The sequence below is a fragment of the Carassius gibelio genome, chromosome B2, assembly GCF_023724105.1.
Source record: "Carassius gibelio isolate Cgi1373 ecotype wild population from Czech Republic chromosome B2, carGib1.2-hapl.c, whole genome shotgun sequence".
Taxonomy (NCBI): domain Eukaryota; kingdom Metazoa; phylum Chordata; class Actinopteri; order Cypriniformes; family Cyprinidae; genus Carassius; species Carassius gibelio.
In genome coordinates, this window is record NC_068397.1 from 4,157,370 (window position 1) to 4,177,303 (window position 19,934).

The 19,934-nt window shown below is 37.7% G+C and overlaps 1 protein-coding gene across 1 annotated transcript in view; it reads right to left on the bottom strand.

Annotated features, from left to right (window-relative positions):
- LOC127950425 (probable G-protein coupled receptor 158) overlaps positions 1-19,934 on the bottom strand; it is a 48,737-nt gene that overhangs the window by 22,094 nt on the left and 6,709 nt on the right. Inside the window, exons 3-6 of the mRNA XM_052547468.1 lie at positions 9,960-10,062; positions 7,696-7,907; positions 7,438-7,506; positions 20-129 (exon numbers count right to left, since the gene is read on the bottom strand). Of these exons, the coding sequence (XP_052403428.1) occupies positions 20-129; positions 7,438-7,506; positions 7,696-7,907; positions 9,960-10,062 (494 nt within the window). The remainder of the gene's footprint in view (positions 1-19; positions 130-7,437; positions 7,507-7,695; positions 7,908-9,959; positions 10,063-19,934) is intronic.

Below are 19,934 nucleotides of genomic sequence, written 5' to 3' on the forward strand. Positions count from 1 at the left end.
TTGTCAGCATTATTTGTACCTGTACAGTTTGAGAATCACTGTTCCGTAGACGATAGCAAATCCAAGCAAACGGGCCCATCTCAGGAGAATACACCGGAAAACACTTGGATTAAAGTACTGTATCATAACCTGATGATACCAAAGATAAAAATGAAAGTTATTAAGTAGACTAATCACTACATTTCTTTTAAATTAATTTCTGTAACTGTGATAAGAAGAACCCATCAGTTTCACACTTCTACTGATGCTCTTCAGGAAACAGAAGGTAGCTGGCTCAGTCTTATGAGACATGTCAAGAATATGTCATATTTCAGATTAAAAGAATGAAAAGAAAGTAGTAAGGAATTACATTCTGCTAAAAGATATATATTCACTCTCAGACCATCAGATTTGGAGAACTGCAGCATTACATCACTCAGTAATGGATCATCTGAGGTGAATGGGTGCCATCAGAATGAGAGTCCAAACAGCTGATAAAAACATCACAATAATCCACAAGAAATCCACACCAGTCTGGCAGAAGAAACTCAAGTTCACCGTTAAGACATTTTTAACTTCTGGCCTGAATATGAGTACTCTATCCACAATATTGCTCTCTTCAGTGAAAAGTCATCTGGTCTGAAACAGGAGAGAAATCTGCACAGATCAAGTACCATTTACAAGCCAAAATAATTTTTAACAAATATTTGGGTGGATTTTTAAAGTGTTAGACGACAGGAGATGGACTTTTTCACTGGAGGAAGCATCATTATGGTTAATGGACTTGCATTTTGGCAACAGTTTAAAGTTAAAACATCTTTATGACAGATTTCTTACAAACACAGCTGTTCGCTTCACAAGATGATAACTGATGGTCTGGAGTGGTGTGGATTTCTTGATTACTTTGATGCCTTTTTTTTCAGCTGTTTGGACTCTCATTCTGACGGCACCCATTTACTGCAGAGGATCCATTGGTGAGCAAGTGATACATTTCTCTAAATCTGATGAAGAAACAAACTCATCTACATCTTAGATGGCCTGAGGGTGAGTACATTTTCAGCAAATTTCAAATTTTTACTCTTAATTGTTACAAGTTTCACAATGCAAGTTCAATTTTAATGGCCTTAAGCTCAATTTTCTTGATGCAAATGAAACACACTGACATATCCTTCAAAACTATACAAATATACTCATTATGCATGTGAATGAAGTATAAGTACAAGCTCTCCAGACTGTCTTAGTTTAATCCTTGTTCATTATCCTCCCGAGCCTGTAAAGTGCTCCCTGAATTCCTCATTATCTGTCAAGCCTGGTGTCCCTATTGTTCTGTGCTTATCTTATTTAAAATAAATATCAACGTGGACTGATGGAAAGATGCATCTGTTCTTGTGTCTCCGAGGAGAATCACCAGTAAAGCTTTCCAATCCACAGTCGCCCTCTTAAATGTGCAAACAGCTAAGCGGTTCCTCCAGTATAATCAAAGAGCTCACCGAGTGCAGCACCATGAGGAAGACTCAGTCAGCAGCAGTTCTCCTCTCAGATAAATAAATGACCACATGCCTTTTACACTCGTTAGGAAAGTGAAAAGCTTGATGTACAGTAAGGCAGTTCATACTGAACTGTCCACACAAAAAAAAAAAAAAACTTTTCCAACACTACAACCAAATTGGGGAAAATGCCTGCTATTTTATAATCCTAGCTCTGTTAGGTTTCCATTTTATAAAGCTGCTTTACAGTTTTTTTCAGTCGCTAACAAGCAATTGTCCAAGCAGTTGTCACATTTTCAAAACTCTAAACACAATTAGCGCAGCATCCGTCTATTGTGGCCATACTATTCATACATTTCATGTCGTTTTCACACAGTATGGAGTCATTGAACACATTTCCACAATGCTTACATTTTCTGAACAGACAAGCTATACCTCCCAACAAAATTATGGATCGTTTTTGTAGTATTTACAAATGTTAACACACAACATCCCACAATAGCAAAAACAATGTTCCAAACCTTAGATACAGTAAAAACCTCTGCTTCTGCAATGATATCAGTTCAAAAACAATATATCTTAGCTGATTTATGTTGTGTAAATTGGGCCAACCACAACTGATTCCAATCTGGCTTAGACTCAATGGCAGGGCTTATTTTTTTCTATTACATTGACACTTATACAATAAAAGGAGGACTTTGAAGAGTGATGTTTTTGTAAACAGAAACAGAAAAAGACAAACACTGTGTGAGAGGAGCAGGAGCAGTGAGAGGAGCAGGAGCAGTGAGAGATGCAGTGAGAGGTTCAGGAGCAGTGAGAGATGCAGGAGCAGTGAGAGATGCAGTGAGGGGAGCAGGAGCAGTGAGAGATGCAGTGAGAGGAGCAGGGGCAGTGAGAGGAGCAGGAGCAGTGAGAGGAGCAGTGAGAGATGCAGTGAGAGGAGCAGGGGCAGTGAGAGGAGTAGGAGCAGTGAGAGATGCAGGAGCAGTGAGAGATGCAGGAGCAGTGAGAGGAGCAGAAGCAGTGAGAGGAGCAGGGGCAGTGAGAGGAGCAGGGGCAGTGAGAGATGCAGTGAGGGGAGCAGGAGCAGTGAGAGATGCAGTGAGAGGAGCAGTGAGAGGAGCAGGAGCAGTGAGAGATGCAGTGAGAGATGCAGTGAGAGGAGCAGTGAGAGATGCAGTGAGAGGAGCAGGAGCAGTGAGAGGAGCAGGGGCAGTGAGAGATGCAGTGAGGGGAGCAGGAGCAGTGAGAGATGCAGTGAGAGGAGCAGGAGCAGTGAGAGGAGCAGGGGCAGTGAGAGATGCAGTGAGGGGAGCAGGAGCAGTGAGAGATGCAGTGAGGGGAGCAGGAGCAGTGAGAGATGCAGTGAGAGGAGCAGGAGCAGTGAGAGGAGCAGGGGCAGTGAGAGGAGCAGGAGCAGTGAGAGGAGCAGGAGCAGTGAGAGATGCAGGAGCAGTGAGAGGAGCAGGAGCAGTGAGAGATGCAGTGAGAGATTGTTTTTATTTTAACCCCCATGCCCCAACTTTTTTTATCTGGGCTTTTTGCTGTTGTTGTTTTTTGTTCAGAATGCTCTCATTGATATTTTGTTCACTGTAAGCAATACTGTCGAACCTGTTCTGTTCTATCATACCATGTTTCTACTGTACCTCCTGCAGTAAACAGTAAAGGAAAAAATTGCTTTTTACTGGAATGCTTTTGAATGTGAACATTACTGTACATTTGGACATACAGTTCTAACCAAGAAATTTAGTGTAAAACAGTGAATTGCATGTTTAGCATTCAAATACCTGTAAAACTGAAACATAAAAGTCTATGCAGTTTTTGTAATGTCAACAATAGCCAGTATTTTGAAACCTGGTGTACTTTGATTGACTGCATGTATCTTGTGAGGTGAAAACAAGTGTTATTCTTTGACAGAATAATTTAATTTTGAGTCAGATTTCCAGTGTTTTGGTAAAGTTGGTGTGTGCAGAGAAAGATGTGTTCTATTTTGAAATGAGGATTTAGTATTTATTTAACAAAATGTGTTTTTGAGAAGAAAATTATCCATTTGGACAATTGTGTTTTGTAGGTGTGAGTCTGTGTTAAGAGTTTAGAAAAAGTATCTGAAGTATGGTTAAGCGCTTGTTAGCGATTGAAAAAAACTGTAAACAGAAATGTTCACCAGAAATCTTTACCAGGTGCATTCTGGTTAGAAATGCTGTCCAACTTGATGAGGCATCATGCTGATGTGTGGCAAAATACTCATGCAGCCATATTTAGCAGAAGGTGCCACCGTTAGTTTCCAGAAACTGGCTAAGAACAACTGTGCGCTACGTTCATCAAGTCCATCTTTAGATAAAACAGCATAAAACAGCACAGCACCTATGGTGATTTTTAAAAACATTTATTAAAAAAAGCTAAAGTTGGCAAACAACCCTGGTATAACATGTGCTATTAGTAATTTATGAAATTCATATATATTTAGTAAATGTCTTATGCAGGGACGCATGATATCCTGTGATTGGTTAAACATTGTTATATTTGTGGCTTGTTTGGAGTGAATGTAATCAAGATGGACATTCGGAAGGGTTTTTTATTTTCAGTTTAGCATTTTGTACTGAAGAAATTCACATATATGCAAAATTGTATTTGTCAAAATATAGGAAAACTTATTGCAATCATTATGGCATTAATATGTCATATATGCCATAATGCTTGCAATAAGTTTTCCTATTATCCTATACCCAATTATTCTGAATGAAATTTGCCGATAGAGTAGCACTTTATTTTACAGTCCTGTTCTGTGTTCACATACTATGTACTTATTTTAGTACACACAATAACTGGGTAATAACTAGCTGTAGGTATACTTGCCCTAAACCTACCCCTAAACCTAAACTTAGCCCGTGTTGTTACCTTATATTACCAGTAGTTTCCAGGGTAAATACACTGGAAGTACACAAACTGCTAAATAAAATCACCAGTTTTCCTATGGAAAAAAATCTCTCCCACCTAATGCTATAAACTATACAGGGATCCCTCTTGTTTGGGACATAATATTAGAAGTTAAAATTAACAACAACAAAAAAAAAACAGCAAGAGTTTGGGACTGCCAAACATATAGGGGTAAGTCATTCCAGAGCCGTGGTTCTGTGACAGCAAAAGCCCGTTCACTCCTGCTCTTCAGCCTTGTTTGAGGTATAAGAGTAAACTGTCAGCTGACCGAAGTGCTCTTGATGGATTGTGCAGTTGAATTAAATCAGAAAGGTAACTTGGTGCCAGTCCATTTAATGACATATAAACTAAAACTAAAACCTCTAGAGCCAAAATGGCATTTATTGTTTGAATTTTGTGATAAAACTGAAAGCAGAACAAAGCACAATAGGGTGCATCCCTATATTGAATTGCAAATCAAGATCATAAGATCAAAACATCATGAGAAATACTGTACTAATGTTCTGTATATTAAATAATTGAAAACATCACATGGTCCTTTCCATTTGTCAGCACAGTAGGGCAATTCACACGATAACACTCGAAACGAAACGAAAGGCTTCAAACTAATTCAGAGCTTAGCTCCTGTTTTGACACAACAGATCCTGACAGTCAAAACCTGTTGTTAAATTTCATTGTAAAACTGGTCTGTATCTGTACTGTCATTACTGTAGGGCAGGGAGCCAAGGACAGCAAAGGAAACTAAGCGACATATTCGTAACATCAGACTGGAGACAAATAGGTGGCCCCCTTTTCCCTCAACACTCTGCCATTAATTAATCAGTGGATTTATTTTTGCTAGAACTTGATGGACTCATTAATAATTCAAAGCGCTGCACAGCAGAACAGCAGCATGTGGCAGATATATATATATATATAAAAGAAGAAGAAGAAGTAGAAGAAGAAAATTTGTTTTGGGGCAATACATGCACTTGTGATCAAAAATGTGAATTAAGAATTTTTTTATTTCATGTTAACTTTAATAGATGGAGCAGATTATGTTTATTAGGGTTTTTATGATAAACCTATAATGTTCTATTACTATACTACAAAGATTAATAATTTATGAGCCTTTATGATGCTGTGAATGCTTTTTATTAAAGCATGACTTCATCTTACAACATAGAAAAATTCCCTGCTTCATTTTTACTTATTGCTAATAGCAATTTTTGTATAATTTAAGAATGAAGATAACTAATCCAGTCATCTTTAACCTTTTTAACGACAAGGATGCCTTTCTGGATAGACAGCCAGAGCAGGGCAACTCTTCATATAAAACTGAGTGTTACTAAGTCACCTTAATTTACAATAGCCTACATAGTAGCCAATATAGCTGATGAAAAAAAGATGAGACTGTGTAGTTAAAACTAAAAAGTGCTGTAAAACAACTCTACAGAAGACAAAGTTCAATGTTATAAAGTTCATCAGTTGCAGTGCGAAACAAATTCTATCCAGCCATAAAGAGCTTTAAAGAAGACAATTGTGTCATTATTGAGATCAATTATTTTGACATTGCTTCGATGTTGATCGGTTAATCAAAATATGATCAAATGAAGGAGATAAGCATTCCAATAAAACATATCCAGATGTGTGATGTAGTCAAGCATGCAAGTGGTGCTATACAGTCATAGTCTGCTGCATCCTCCACAACCTCACACTCAGAGCCGTCCTGCGGGAGATTTTTCATACATTTTTATATGTTTGTGACATTATCTGGTTTTCATTATTCCTGTAGTGAACCCAGAGCTAAAGTGACAAATTAAAAACACTGTCAGTGGGTTCAATCCATTCCTCAAATCCCCCATTAAGCAGTTGCCATCCCTAGCCTGTTTGATCCTCCCTCATCTCTCATATAAATGCAGGAGCTGTTGACTATCACAGATGGTCTGGGAGGTGTGCTTAGCTTAAGAACAGAGAAAAATACCACAGAGACAGGAGCACAACAGACGACGTGCCTGTTTTTAATCGAAAGGGAACACAGAATCACTCCAGCTGAGGAATTCAGCTTTGACAGATTCAATTTGGAATTTACAGAAGATGGGCAAAGCATTCACAAATGAGATGTGATCAAATATAGTGCATCATTTACTTACCCTCAATCCACCCCAGATGTAAATGACTTTCTTTTTTTCTGTATAAGTCTAATGGAGATCTCTGTGAGCCTACAGGTATATATAATAAAAGTGGATGGGTCCCACAAATGCAAGCATGGTTTCTGAAGTATTATGTATGCAAGCATGAATTAACTTGTTTATATGGACTTAGGCATCAAGAATAAACATGAGTAAGTATGAGGCTATGGATAACAGATAGAGGTGTTGTAAATAACATTCCTGGTACTTGCACAGACTGATTATTTCACTTCATAAGACCATATATAGCTTTAATAAATATTGACTATATTGTAAATGTAAAACTATAAATATATATTTCTTTTTCTGATAGTGTAAGTAATGTTTATTTAACCAAGAAAATGTGACTTGGACATGAATTTACATTTGATTTAAAAACAAAAATCATTTCAGAACACCACTGCACACCACTGAGCCATGGGCATTAATTTTGTCTTGTGTGTATGTGTTTTTTTTTTTTACGATGGAAGTTGCTGACTTGCATTTTCTGAATGCCCAAGGACCACGGTTTCAGCTAAAAATCTTGTTTACTGCCCTACTAAAGAAAAAAAAGCCACCTACATCTTGGATGGCCTGAAGATGAGTATATTAATAGCATTTTTCTTTTCTTTTTTAGGTGAACCATCCCTTTTAAACCAGATGGAAACATTGAGAATAATTCATTGCATTTTTTTACCCCCACTATTTTATTTTCTCATTAATTATAATGATTTGCCTAGAAATAGGCCAAATTATTGCAGTAAAATGGTGTTCAAACATTTAATATTTTTCTTAAATAGTGACAGATGCAGGATGAAAGGAAGGAAAACAGATCGTCCTCTTTCATTTTGATAAGGAAGTAAAAAAGATGTGTTAGAACTTACAGGGAAGTACAGAAGTACCGATCCTGAAAGTATCGCTTCAAGAAGTATAAGACCAGATGATTTGATTCTCTGAAAAACAAGAGAGAAAGAGAGAGAGAAGTATTAGGACAGAATCCTGAACTATGACATTTTGAAAAGCAGTATTTGTCCTTCAGCCCAATAAACCTGCTCAAGCAGAAATCAAGCTCTAGTTTCTCTTTCAGCTAACTCTAGCAGAATAAAAGCAGAGTACAAATAACTGGCCGTAAATGTTCTTACCTTGTTGCGACGGAAGTGGTAGACGACCACCATGCTGATGAGATCCAGGAGCATGCAGAAGCCCTGAAAGGAGACCATGGCGAGACGGAGGGCCATGTCCTCCTGAGCCACACACGGTGTGTCACCCGTGCAGAACGGACAGCCTTCTCGACAGGGCAAACACCTCCCGGACGGTTCCCAGGATTGATCCGTGTACGGTTCCCGGTCTGATTCTAACAACAGGTGAACAACAAGGAACCATAATATGACATATCTGCTGATGTGTTTGCATTATATACAGCATTGTGACTGAAGGATTTATCCAGAAACAACTCAAATCTCATTGAATTTGGATTGATGACCAATCGATAATTGGTTAACGGAAATTTTATACCAGGAAGGAATGTTATTTATAAACCCAGCGCTGTTTTGTAATGAGCAACGATGTTTATTTTAAGTATGAACTTTCTTTCAAATGGTTCTCCTAAAATTGCTGAGAAGCAATTGACTGCTAAAAGGCTGCTAAATTGGAACAACTAATTTTGTACTTAATGCAATTTTTGAACTGTGCTGGAGTAGTGCTGAAGTATATTAGATTGTACTAAATTTGAGCTATTGCAAATATACTTTAAGGTACACTTTAAAAAGCTTGCATTTAAAGAACGATATTATACAAATACTATACAATTCTCATCAATAGTGACATTAAAATGTATTTTATTCTTAATTTTAAGAAATGTGCATTGTGCACCAGTAGTACTCCAAATAAAATTGTATTTTAAATATATCACTTTTTACTAGGGTTCTTTATGGATTTATTCCTCGAAAAGTTATCAAAAACATGGAAGTAAATCTCTGTTCAAATTTATATGGAGTTCTTCCAAAGAACATTATGGCTGACCTGCACTAGCTTCTATTAAGAACTTTCTTAATCTGGTTTTGTCCAAAATGATTTCTCCTGAAGGAGTGAAATCAAGAATAAGCTGATGTAACAGTAGAGTAGTAACTTAATAATGCAGAGCACACACAGTGACAGAGAGCAGATAACAGACTATTACTCAGAGGCTCAACAAAATTCACTAAACTTAGATTGGACGATTTTCAGAGAGTCCCTGGCCTTGTGAAATATGTAAATGGAAGCTCTGGTTTATCAAATATGAAATAGGGTAAATGCGTGTATCTGCCACGTGTTTGAACAGAGCTGCAGCTTTTTGTATTTAATCCACATTGGTCTGTATGCACATTAGCAAATCCTGTCTCCAAGCTTATATTATTTCATTACTTTATGAATTAGGCAAAACAAATAGATTTCACCACACTTTCCCCAGCTGATTAATCACAGTACACTGTATTGCAAGTTTTCTGAAATGTTATGTTTAAACATGTAAATGAGGTATCATCTAATTATAGTGCGACTCATTTGCATAATTTTCAGACCATACATCTGAACATTGGATAAAGTTAGAGACTTTGCATCTCTCTTTATCTCTTTTTTATTACTCCATAAATCAAAAAGTACTGTCAACTGATAATAAAAGAACACATTTATTGTTAAGAATAAAATGTTATATAAATCAGTCAAACGTTATTTAAACAACCCCTTCTGTTTAAATAGGAGATATCTGATTCAGTACATGAGAATAAGATACTGTAATTAAAATCTGATGATGCAAATAGATAATGTACACTTAAATGTGTATTTTGGATGTTTCCTTATAGTCTGAAAGAAGCTAAATGGACTTGACCAGTGTGTCTGAAAAACACTAGTTTTGCCTATAGATTTCTGCTTTATAAGTAGAAGAGACTCATTTAAAGGAACTATTTTTACATCAGTTTATATCTGAGCGTGTGAGAGAGGAATATTGCTCTTAACAACTAGGACTCTCTGCATTAAATAGATATAAACTCTGTCTCTGGGGTATTCGTGCCTAGTTTAAGATCATAAATTATCTGGTGGAAGGATGTAACTCTATGTTTGTGTATCCGTTTCTGTCAGAAAGATAAATTCAATCCAGACTAGTTCTGTTCAAACAAGACCCATTACTTTATTTATGTGCATTTTACATTCACATTCGTTGTTCACAGACAATAAAACTGTGGAATAATCTAATTGTCTTCCATTGAAGGATGACTCAGTTTTAACTACTCATATTTATCTCTTCATATTAATCCTAAGTAGTTTTAAATTTCAATACCATAAGAGATTTGTTAGAGGTTCCTATACAATTCATATTATAAATCCAAAATCCATATTATAAGTCCTGCCCATTCAGATTTGTACTTACTTGAGAAGCCGTTGAGCACCACTTGGCTTTGGTGATAGAAACCACTCTTGCATTGGCACTTGTACTTGTCCAGCACAAATCCATGGCCTGCGATCGGTTTACACTTGCAAAAAAAAAAAAAAAAAAAAAAACATTATGTAAATGTACAGTATGTACAGGGAACACATGATAGGTAAAAAATTGATAGCCTGAATGCACTTGGATAAAAGCGTCTGCTAAATGCATACATTTAATTTAATTTAATTTAATAGGAGACACAATTAAGCTACAAGTGCCAGTTTCACTGCCTCTTTCTCCATTTTTAAGCATTGAGACTGATGCTAGAAATGATATATTCTTGTTCAACACAACTCACTGTATGAGCAAGAAACTTCCTGAGGAAATCGGCTCTGCTAATAGACCAACAGTGACAGTCATTTGTCACATTGCCAGGTATGAAAATGTCAGTTTTATGAGTTATTATGACAGTTGATGTGTATGTGCAGCAGTTTATTTTTACTCATGTTCTGGCGATATCACGGTAAAGCTCACATGAGCGTGCAAACAGATGGGCTCACGGCAGCTTTCTCCTTAAAGCCCCTTTAAAATGAATGCTAAGCTTGATATCAAAACAGTTTACGACGTATAAAACTATGCAAACAGTGCATCAAGAAAGATTTGCACAAGATGCACATTTCACGCTGCTGTAACAACAATGACATTCTGTGCCTGTTTTAAGTGCAAAAAAAAAAAAAAAAAAAAACCTGCGAGCTTTAACTTTTTAGACTGCTGTATTCCAGAAACAAATAAATAGTTGTACTGTGAACTAGGTTTAAAAAAAGTCACACCAAGTTCACAAGACTCTATAAATAATCTGGAAAGTGCCATGAAGCCCCGAGGAAATCTAATGAAGCGAATGGGTTGGAGGCTGATCTCAGAGAAAGGTTTCAGGTTAAATTAGCCCTTGTTTTGTCACCTTTATTTTAGCAAAAGGGATTCAATGTGTCAAGTCTAAATGAGGGAATGATAATTACTTCCATTTTAGATTTATGTACTGTTTAAGATCCATTTTAGATTTATGTACTTGTCTAAATGCACAAAATCTTCATCGAGAACAGTGGCAAATGCTCGATCTCAGTGACAACAAAACATTACATTACATTTACAGGTTTCGTGTTTTATGTGTTGCTCTTTCAGAAAAATGCTACAGATCAGATGCCCCTCAAATCCTCAATACCATAATTACAATAAAAAAAAAACATTGCCATTATTGCAGTGTATAAAAGCATATGTTGATATCTAGTATTTAGCTAATTTAAATATTATACTATAAATAATATGTATTTATACATCAATGGTACTGCTTCTAATTTACAAATATTCAAAGTTTTTCAAATTAATTGTAAAAATAAATATGGGATAATGTGCATCCAGGAGGTTGTTAGCGCACTATAAACCTGAACAGGGTGATCAGGACCCCAACATGAAGCGGATATTAATTTAATTTACTCTGTAATAGGTGGATGTGCATTATCCTGCTACATGGCTACTTGCTGCATAAGTAAATAAATAAATAATTAGATACGAAATATCGATTTGAGTTAAAATACTTTATTAGCTCTTTAAATCCAAAGCTTCTGCAAAAAAAAAACACAGTTTCAAACAAACAGCTTGGAAGAAATTTACGGCATATAATGTACATTCGTATCACTAATTACACAACTTTTCACCATATGAATAACAACAAGGACATAACATTTAATTTGAGATAAGGCATTTTAAAATCTTATGTGTACATAAATAGAGTTGATAACCGAGGTGCAAGATGATAGCAGTTGTGTTTGAATGAAACAAGAGTGTGGTGGTGTGATATGAGAGATGTGAAAGAAGCACCGCTCTAAAACACCTGGATGAGCAGCGAGTTATTCTGTGTTACACACCTCAGAATGTCATGACTGATCAAGGCATGTTGTCACACTTAGTCTTGGGTTTTGTTTCACGTTTAGGTTTTCATGTCTTTTGTTTTGTAGTTTAGTCACAGTCATATCTCCTGTTTCCTGTCCCGTGCTTCTCATGCCCTCATCTGTTCTTGCCCTTTATGCAACAAAAATATTTTTCCATATATTGATGATCAATATATTTCCCTATATATTTCTAATAAATCTGCACATGGGCTCATTTCAACTCATCTTCAGTGGACATTAATGACAAACTTATACTGTAAAATACTAACAGTAAAATTAATAAAGTAATGAGAACCCAATAAAAATCACCACTAAGGATCGTTATAACTAAAAGCATTCCAATTTTGAATGATAATGTCAATATACATGACTTTATGAGAATGTTTATGGGTATATGTTCTTAATTATCATGAAATAAAAAAAATTGTCAATCGATGGTTTTGTTCTTGCAAGATACACCCAATCGTTAATTAATGCCAATTGATTTCAGAGGTCAAAATATTGATGAGTGCTGAATGTTGATTTGTACACCCCTGTGGTTCAATACTTCCCTCTATCCGTCACCAGAACATAATTTTCAGTATATTAGCTGTTCCCCTCTAAGCATGCTCTATATGAATATGATTAAATAATACCAGCCTTGCTGCTTTCCAGAGCAGATAAATGTGGGCGACCTGAGACATTTGAAAACATGAATTCATGCTTGGAAATCCTCAGGAGAGAGCAGAGTTAAAAGATCAATCTGTGACTAAAGACCGTGACACTCAACCTCCTGCTGTACGCTGCTGACATTACACGCCTGCAACAGGATATTTTTGGATTTACTTGTGACAGTGCACCTTCAGTTCAGTTCATCAAGACCAGCTACTTGTTAACTGCTTCTCATGACATCTCTGCTTTTTATTCCAATTTTAAAGCATTGGCTTCAGAATCAGTGGATAGACAAACTCTGGTAGCACAAATTCCATTGCTGCATACATTGGTGATAAAATGTGATTTAGCATGACATTTTGCCTGAGAATGTAAGGCCATCTGTAGCTCAACAGAAGTTGAGAACAACTCAAAGCACAGGAGTGAATCAACAACACAATGGCCTTAACAAAAGAAAATATACCCCGTCGCCTTCTGGAGTAGCTTGACCTTTACCTGAGATGCTTTGGCATTCACAGAAGACATCCAAGAATACTGAGTTTTATAAAAAACTATCCAAGCTTTCACATACTTCTTCCAGCCTGAACTGGGAATATTTGCACAGTGTTCAAAAAAGACATCAAAACACATTACTGTTTCATCACAAATTCATGGAGAAATGATTCTGAATTGTATCATGAATCAAAGCACAGAAGGTGTTGACAATATGAATTACAGGAATATTTCACAAAATCTGCATTTTTTGTTGCTGGTCTGATTTGCTGTTGTTATAGTATTGACTGTGCATCTGTGCAGAGATTCATGTATTATTCAAGAATCAACTGGTCAACACATACAGTCTTTATCTATAGTACGAAAAGAACATGAATATAATCTTAAAATATTGTTCATTTACACCAGTCACATTTATAGGCTACTTCATATATACATATAGACACAGAGCACATTAAGGTCACGCTCACATCAGGGACACAGGCTTTTGTGTCCTTTAATGCTTGATTTTGGGTTAGGGTTAGGGTTAGGGTCTATAGTTTATAAAAATGTAGTTCTGGGTTTTTTAGATTGTTTGCTGAACACTTTGTCACATTGCAGGTTTTAGGCATTGCTCTGTTTTTTGTTATAAGTCAGAAATGACAAGGAGCCAGCTTCCCACAGTACAAAGTAAATGGAGAGTGTTGGATTGTTTCCCACCGGTGGGCGTGGTTTCCAGATTATGAAGCGTGTTGCTTTCTCTCTACATAAACATGAAATCTGTATCAAATCTGACCAGAGCAAACTAAATGAAACAGAACGTATGGTTCTCAAAACATAGCACTCATGGCATGAGGGCTGGAAAGACAACAAGATTCATTCTGTTAAAGGGACCAATCTAGTTCATGTTTACATGGAATATCTATTTATTGTTTTGCATGTTTACATGGGAATTTTTTTTATTATTATTTGTTATTCTTTTTCAGTTTATTTGATGTCAATGAAAGTTTTGATCTCTTTTCAAAAATAATAGAATTAGTTAATTTGAAGTTCATTTTATAAGGTTGTATTGTTTATATTTCATGGTACAATAAATGTGTTTTATTAATATATGATTTTAGCTCTATTAACAGCTATGATGTGTCTCTCTGTCTTTTCAGAATCTTCTGCAATTAATGCCACATATTAAAGATGCTTTAGATCTTAAATAGATTGATATATTTTGAAAGATGTATACAGTATATGAAGTATATTGTATAAAACAACATATAACAATAAAATGTATAATGTAAACAAGGTAAATAAATGCACATTTTGTAGCTATGTAAAAAATAATAATTAAAAAGCAGCTAATAAACCTGCAAACAAAATAAATGGAAAAATAAATATCAAGTTGTATACATTTTGACTGATGTGCTTAGGTGTTGCATTAACCACTTTAAGGGTTAGTTCACCCAAAAATGAAAATGTGTCTGTGTTTTAGTCAGCCTCGAGCCATCCTAGGTGTACAGTATATGACTTTCTTCTTTTAGACATATCCAATCTTAATTATATTAAAAATTGTCCTGGCTATCCCAAGCTCTATCATTGCAGTGGGCAGGTGTTTCTGTTCATCAGTCCAAAAGACAAATAAATAAAGTGTGTGTATCAATAATTAAACATGCCTCATATGGAATTAATTATCTGTTGTAAAGGGAAGCCGTTAAATGAAGTGAGAGAAAAGTGTTCATTACGTTTGAAATATGGATGTTTTTGAATTCACTACAGGAGGCATTTATTCACCCCCTGGAGGCATGTGAGGCATTTTATTAAGGATGTGTGCTGGATATACATTAAATTATCTAATTCACCCAAAAACGAAAACTCTATAAATAGATACACACTGGCACACAGGGAGTGATATATACACACACACACACACTGCTTTCTTCTTCTTTCTCAGACAGCACACAAGTATTTCTTCCCTCCGAATATCGTTTTGCTTCGGTTGCTGTGGTCAGGAGCGAGCATAGTGGTTATGTGGGGTGCTGTGCTTTTCCTTGCTGCTTTTCCAGAGTTCCCATGAGTGGGGCCACATAGAGAAGGAGCATGGTCAATAATTTAGTACGCCAACCAAAATCCATTACACTGCATTTATAATGGTTCACAGCTTACTGGGAAATTCTCCTCAACACAAGACAACAACTTGGCCTTGCAAACATGGTCCAGTCCATATAGATGACTAACTAATATATCCAGAAGTCTGGTGTCCACCTACTTTAAGCATTAAAGGCGCAAATTCCATACTTCTACTTAGCAAAATGCAATATAACAGAATGCAGGGTTCCCAAAAGCACTCTTTAATGTGACACAGCATCTTAAAAACATGGCACTCATGACAGAAGATGCTGAAAAGTCCTCACAGATTCCTTTGTGTTAAATTTAACACATTTGTTCTGTTTTTTTTTTTTTTTTTTTTGTTTTTTTTTACAGCATACATTTTTTTAAAAATCGTAGGTTGGCAATCAATCAATAAACTTACTATACCTGTCAGGGATCAGGGAAGGAGGACCCAATTGCAGTGAGATAACAATTTTATTGACAATAAAGACTGATACAAGAGGTAGTGAGGTGCACAACAGGAACACCATAAACAGAACAGCTAAGGAAGGCCACTGGGAAGGCTTCAGGAAACAACTGGCAGAATACTTGGGCAACAGAGGGGGCACAAAGACCAGGCTGATAGAGAAGGCCACACAAGACCCCATAGAGCAGAGCTCAGAAACTTGTTGACCACTGACTCTGGAGACAGACCAGATGCCAGGCTGGTAGAACCAGGGCAGGACACATGGGGACAGGTCAGGAACTAAAACACAAGACCAACAACCAATGAACTAACAAAAGTAAAGTAACAAAATAAGAAATTACCAATTTAACCAACTTAAGGGAATGATCAAACAAAACCAAGAATCAAGACTAGAAAACTAAATAAAAGCAAAGGGCAAGAACAAACAAATAACTAAAACAAGGAGCAAGACAAGAACATAGAATCACAAGGGCTAGACAAAACAAGGGCACAAGACCAACCAGACAGGGAGACACTGACACATATTCAGCCACATCCACAGACAGAGGGGGTGAGAATGAAAACGGACCAGCAAACACAAAAGGGTAAGGTGCACTTTAAACCGGGAGGAAAATACTTGAGGGACAGGTGAGCACAATTAGACCAACTAGGGCAGGGATCCTCAAATCTGGACCTCGAGATCCACTTTCCTGCAGAGTTTAGCGCTAACCCTAATCAAACACACCTGAGCATGCTAATCAGTGTCAATCAATGTCTTTGGGATCATTCGAAAATGGCAGACAGGTGACTTAAATCAGGGTTGGAGCTAAACTCTGCAGTGCATTGGACCTCCAGGGTAAGATTTGAGGAAAGGGGAACTAGGGTAACAAGAGGGTGTGGTACAGAGGAAACAAGAAGGAGGCGCTAAAGGAGCACATGGCCAAGAAAATAACTAACAAGGCCATGTGCTGACACTAGACACAAGAAACAAACATAAAACAAATTCACAGTGCAAAACCCTGACACTAACCCCCCCTCCCAATGGACGCCTCCTGGTGTCCACTCCAACGGTGGGGTAAGTGTCAGCATCATAAGCGGCTAGCACTGGGCTTGGGCAGACTGTACAGGAACATCTTCAGAGGTCATGACAGGCAGAGTAGTATACTTGGGGACAGCCTCCACAGGTGAAACATGACTAGCTGGAACAAACACTGAGGGACTTGTTAGAAGCATCAGATAGCTGGTCTGGTATGATCTCAGGGAGTGCAACTTCTAGCAGGAACATCCTCTGAGGGACTCGTCAGAAGCACCAGTTAGCTGATCCAGTATGATCTCCGTGGGCTTAACAAGACAAACAGGAACAATCTTTAAGGACAGGACAAAACGGATAGGATAGCCTGCTCATATGGCTGAGAACTAGTAGGAACATTCTCCGAGGGACTCGTCAGAAACAGCGGAGAGCTGGTCTGGCATGATCTCGGTGGGCACAACTTCTAGCAGGAACAACCTCCATGGGCTTGACAAGACAAAAAGGGAACAAATCTCTATGGCCATGACCCAACTGGCAAACACCACCTCAGAGGACATAACAGGACCGACAGGAACATTTTATATGACCATAACTTGACCTGTAGGAACACAGTCTAAGGCCATGACCCAACAGGCAGGAATGACCAATGTAGATCTGACAGGACAGGCAGGAACCCTTTGCATGGCCCAGATGTGACGGGTAAGAACAACACTCGAGGACTTGACAAGACAGGCACCATCTGTATAGCCATGACCCAACTGGCAAGGGCAACCTTCGAGGACATAACAGGAACATTTTATATGACCATAATTTGACAGGCAGGAACACCCTCTATGGCCATGTCCCACCTGGCGGGAACAACCTCTGTATGCTTGACAAGACAGGCAGGAACGATTTGTATGGCCAGACAGACAAAGTAGGTAGGGACAACCTCTGAAGGTGTGATCTCTGGACACTTGACAACATCTATGGACATGACAGGAGGAATCTCTGGAGAACTTGACACACGACTGACAGGAACATTTTCTGTGGATATGACAGGAGCGATCTCTGGGGAACTTGACACACGACTGACAGAAGTGATCTCTGGAAACTTGAGAACATCTGTGGACATGACAGGAGGGATCTCTGGGGGACTTGACACATGGTTGACAGGGTAGACATCTGATGGTGTGAAAAGAATGTCTAGAACAGTCTCTGGTATAAATGCAGTAACAAAGTCAGACAGGGCAGGAGGTTTGGAAGAATACCCTTGTGACTGTGACTTGAGGTTCTGACAAGGCCACCGAACTAGACACCTCTAGACCAGGTTCCAAAATTGACTGAGGACGACCCTTGGGGGCCACTGAAATACCCTCCTGGACCACAGGAAGAAACTCAAGAACTGACTCATGAACAGCCTCAGGGGCTGACAAACTGCCCTCCAGAGCTGCAGGAACAGATTCTTGATAGCCCTTGGTGTTGATGAACTGCCCTCCAGGGCTGGATCCGACACTGGAGTGAGCAGCTCCGGGGCTGGATTGGCTTGGATAACTTTAACTCTCTCAGGAATGATTTGAACGGACTTGAAGCAAGGATGACTGCAGCAACCTCAGTGGAGTTTGAAACGAAATTGACTGAATCAAATGGCCATAGTTCAGGAAAATTTGGTGTGAACTTGACTAGACTGAGGATAGATGCAGCAAATTTGGTTTAAATCAAAGGTGCCTGGGACTGGTTTGACTAACCCAGGGGTGCTGCAGCAATCACAGCAAACTCAGGGGTATCTGAAATTGACAAGACACAATTAATAAATGAGGGCAAAAATTCACTAGACAAAAGAAAAAAACTTGAGTAGTGAAGCTCATCTGCTGGATCCTGAATTTGGCTGGTCCGTAATGTCAGGGGTCAGGGAAGGAGGACCCAATTTCAGTGGGATAACAAGGTTTTATTGACAAGACTAATACAAGAGGTAGTGACTTTAAATCGTCAGGAAAATACATGAGGGACAGGTGAGCACAATTAGACCAACTAGGGTAACAAGAGGATGTGGTGAAGAGGCAACAAGGAGGAGGGGCTAAAGGAGCATATGGCCGAGAAAATACCTAACAAGGCCATGTGCTGACACTAGACACAAGAAACAAACATAAAACAAAGTTACAGTGCAAAATCCTAACACTACCATGCATTAATAAAACATTTTACTTTACATATTTTTTTATTTTTTATTTATTTACTCTGATAATTTTACAGTTACAAAGCAGTACATGTTTATGTTGCTAAGCAATAGTGTCGTCAAAAGTACTGGTACTTGAGCATTGCAGCCAATGAGAAACATGTTTGTTGAACGTATGAAACAAAGCCATCAGAGGTTTTGAAATTAGTTTTTTTTTCAGCAGGAGCCCTTTGTGCTTGTGAATTATTTCACAATAACCAATACAGTATTAACATAATACATAGTAAAGTTTCCATAGTGCCATAGATTGATTTTTTTATTTTAAACACAAAGTCCTGTCATGAAATCGGATATAAACACATTATTATTCACATGGCACAGCTTTCTTTTCACATCAACAGCCAATGTGCTTACTTCTCAACACTGAAATACTCGGTTAGTGCTTGTTGTAGCAGTTGCAGTGCACTTCAGAAACCCTCCACTTCCCCAGCTCCACCTGTATAGATCTGCTACAGGTTTCATATATCTTACATGCTCACAGCAGCATGTCTGTGGATGTATTGGCAGTAGTACGTTTTGGTACTTGCTCTGCAGCAGCAGCAGCGTAGCAGATGTATCCCGTCAAGACCAAACACAGTAACATTGCCATGTACTGTATATTACCATGCTAAACTCTCCTTCACTCAGTCAATGGCTGAACTAAAGTAATTTTGATTAGATTAACTGGTTATAAAAGGGAACACACTTAGCTCAGTTTCTGTTCAAACTTTCCTCACTATCTTTATATAAACCATTAATAATTTGTATAAAAGTTAAATTTTTCTTGCTGCTAAGTGTAGTGACTGTATTAAAATGCAGGACGGGCTAAGGCTACATGCAAGCATATAATTTACTTAGAATTATGTGATGAGTGGGGTGGGGCCGAGGATCGTGGGGCGAGGCCGGTGGAGTGATTGGAGATGAGCGACCCGTTCCCACGGCCCTCAGCCCCGCCCCACTCATCACAAATTATTAATAGCATTAAAAATTAAAAAACTTTTATTTATTGAATTGAAATAAAAAAATATTGAAATAAAATATAAAAAATAGCTCTTACTTTGTTATTAAAATTAATACAGAGAACCATATAATTTTACTGAAAACTGAAATTTTGTTACTGTTTTACTGTTTTTATTTGTTA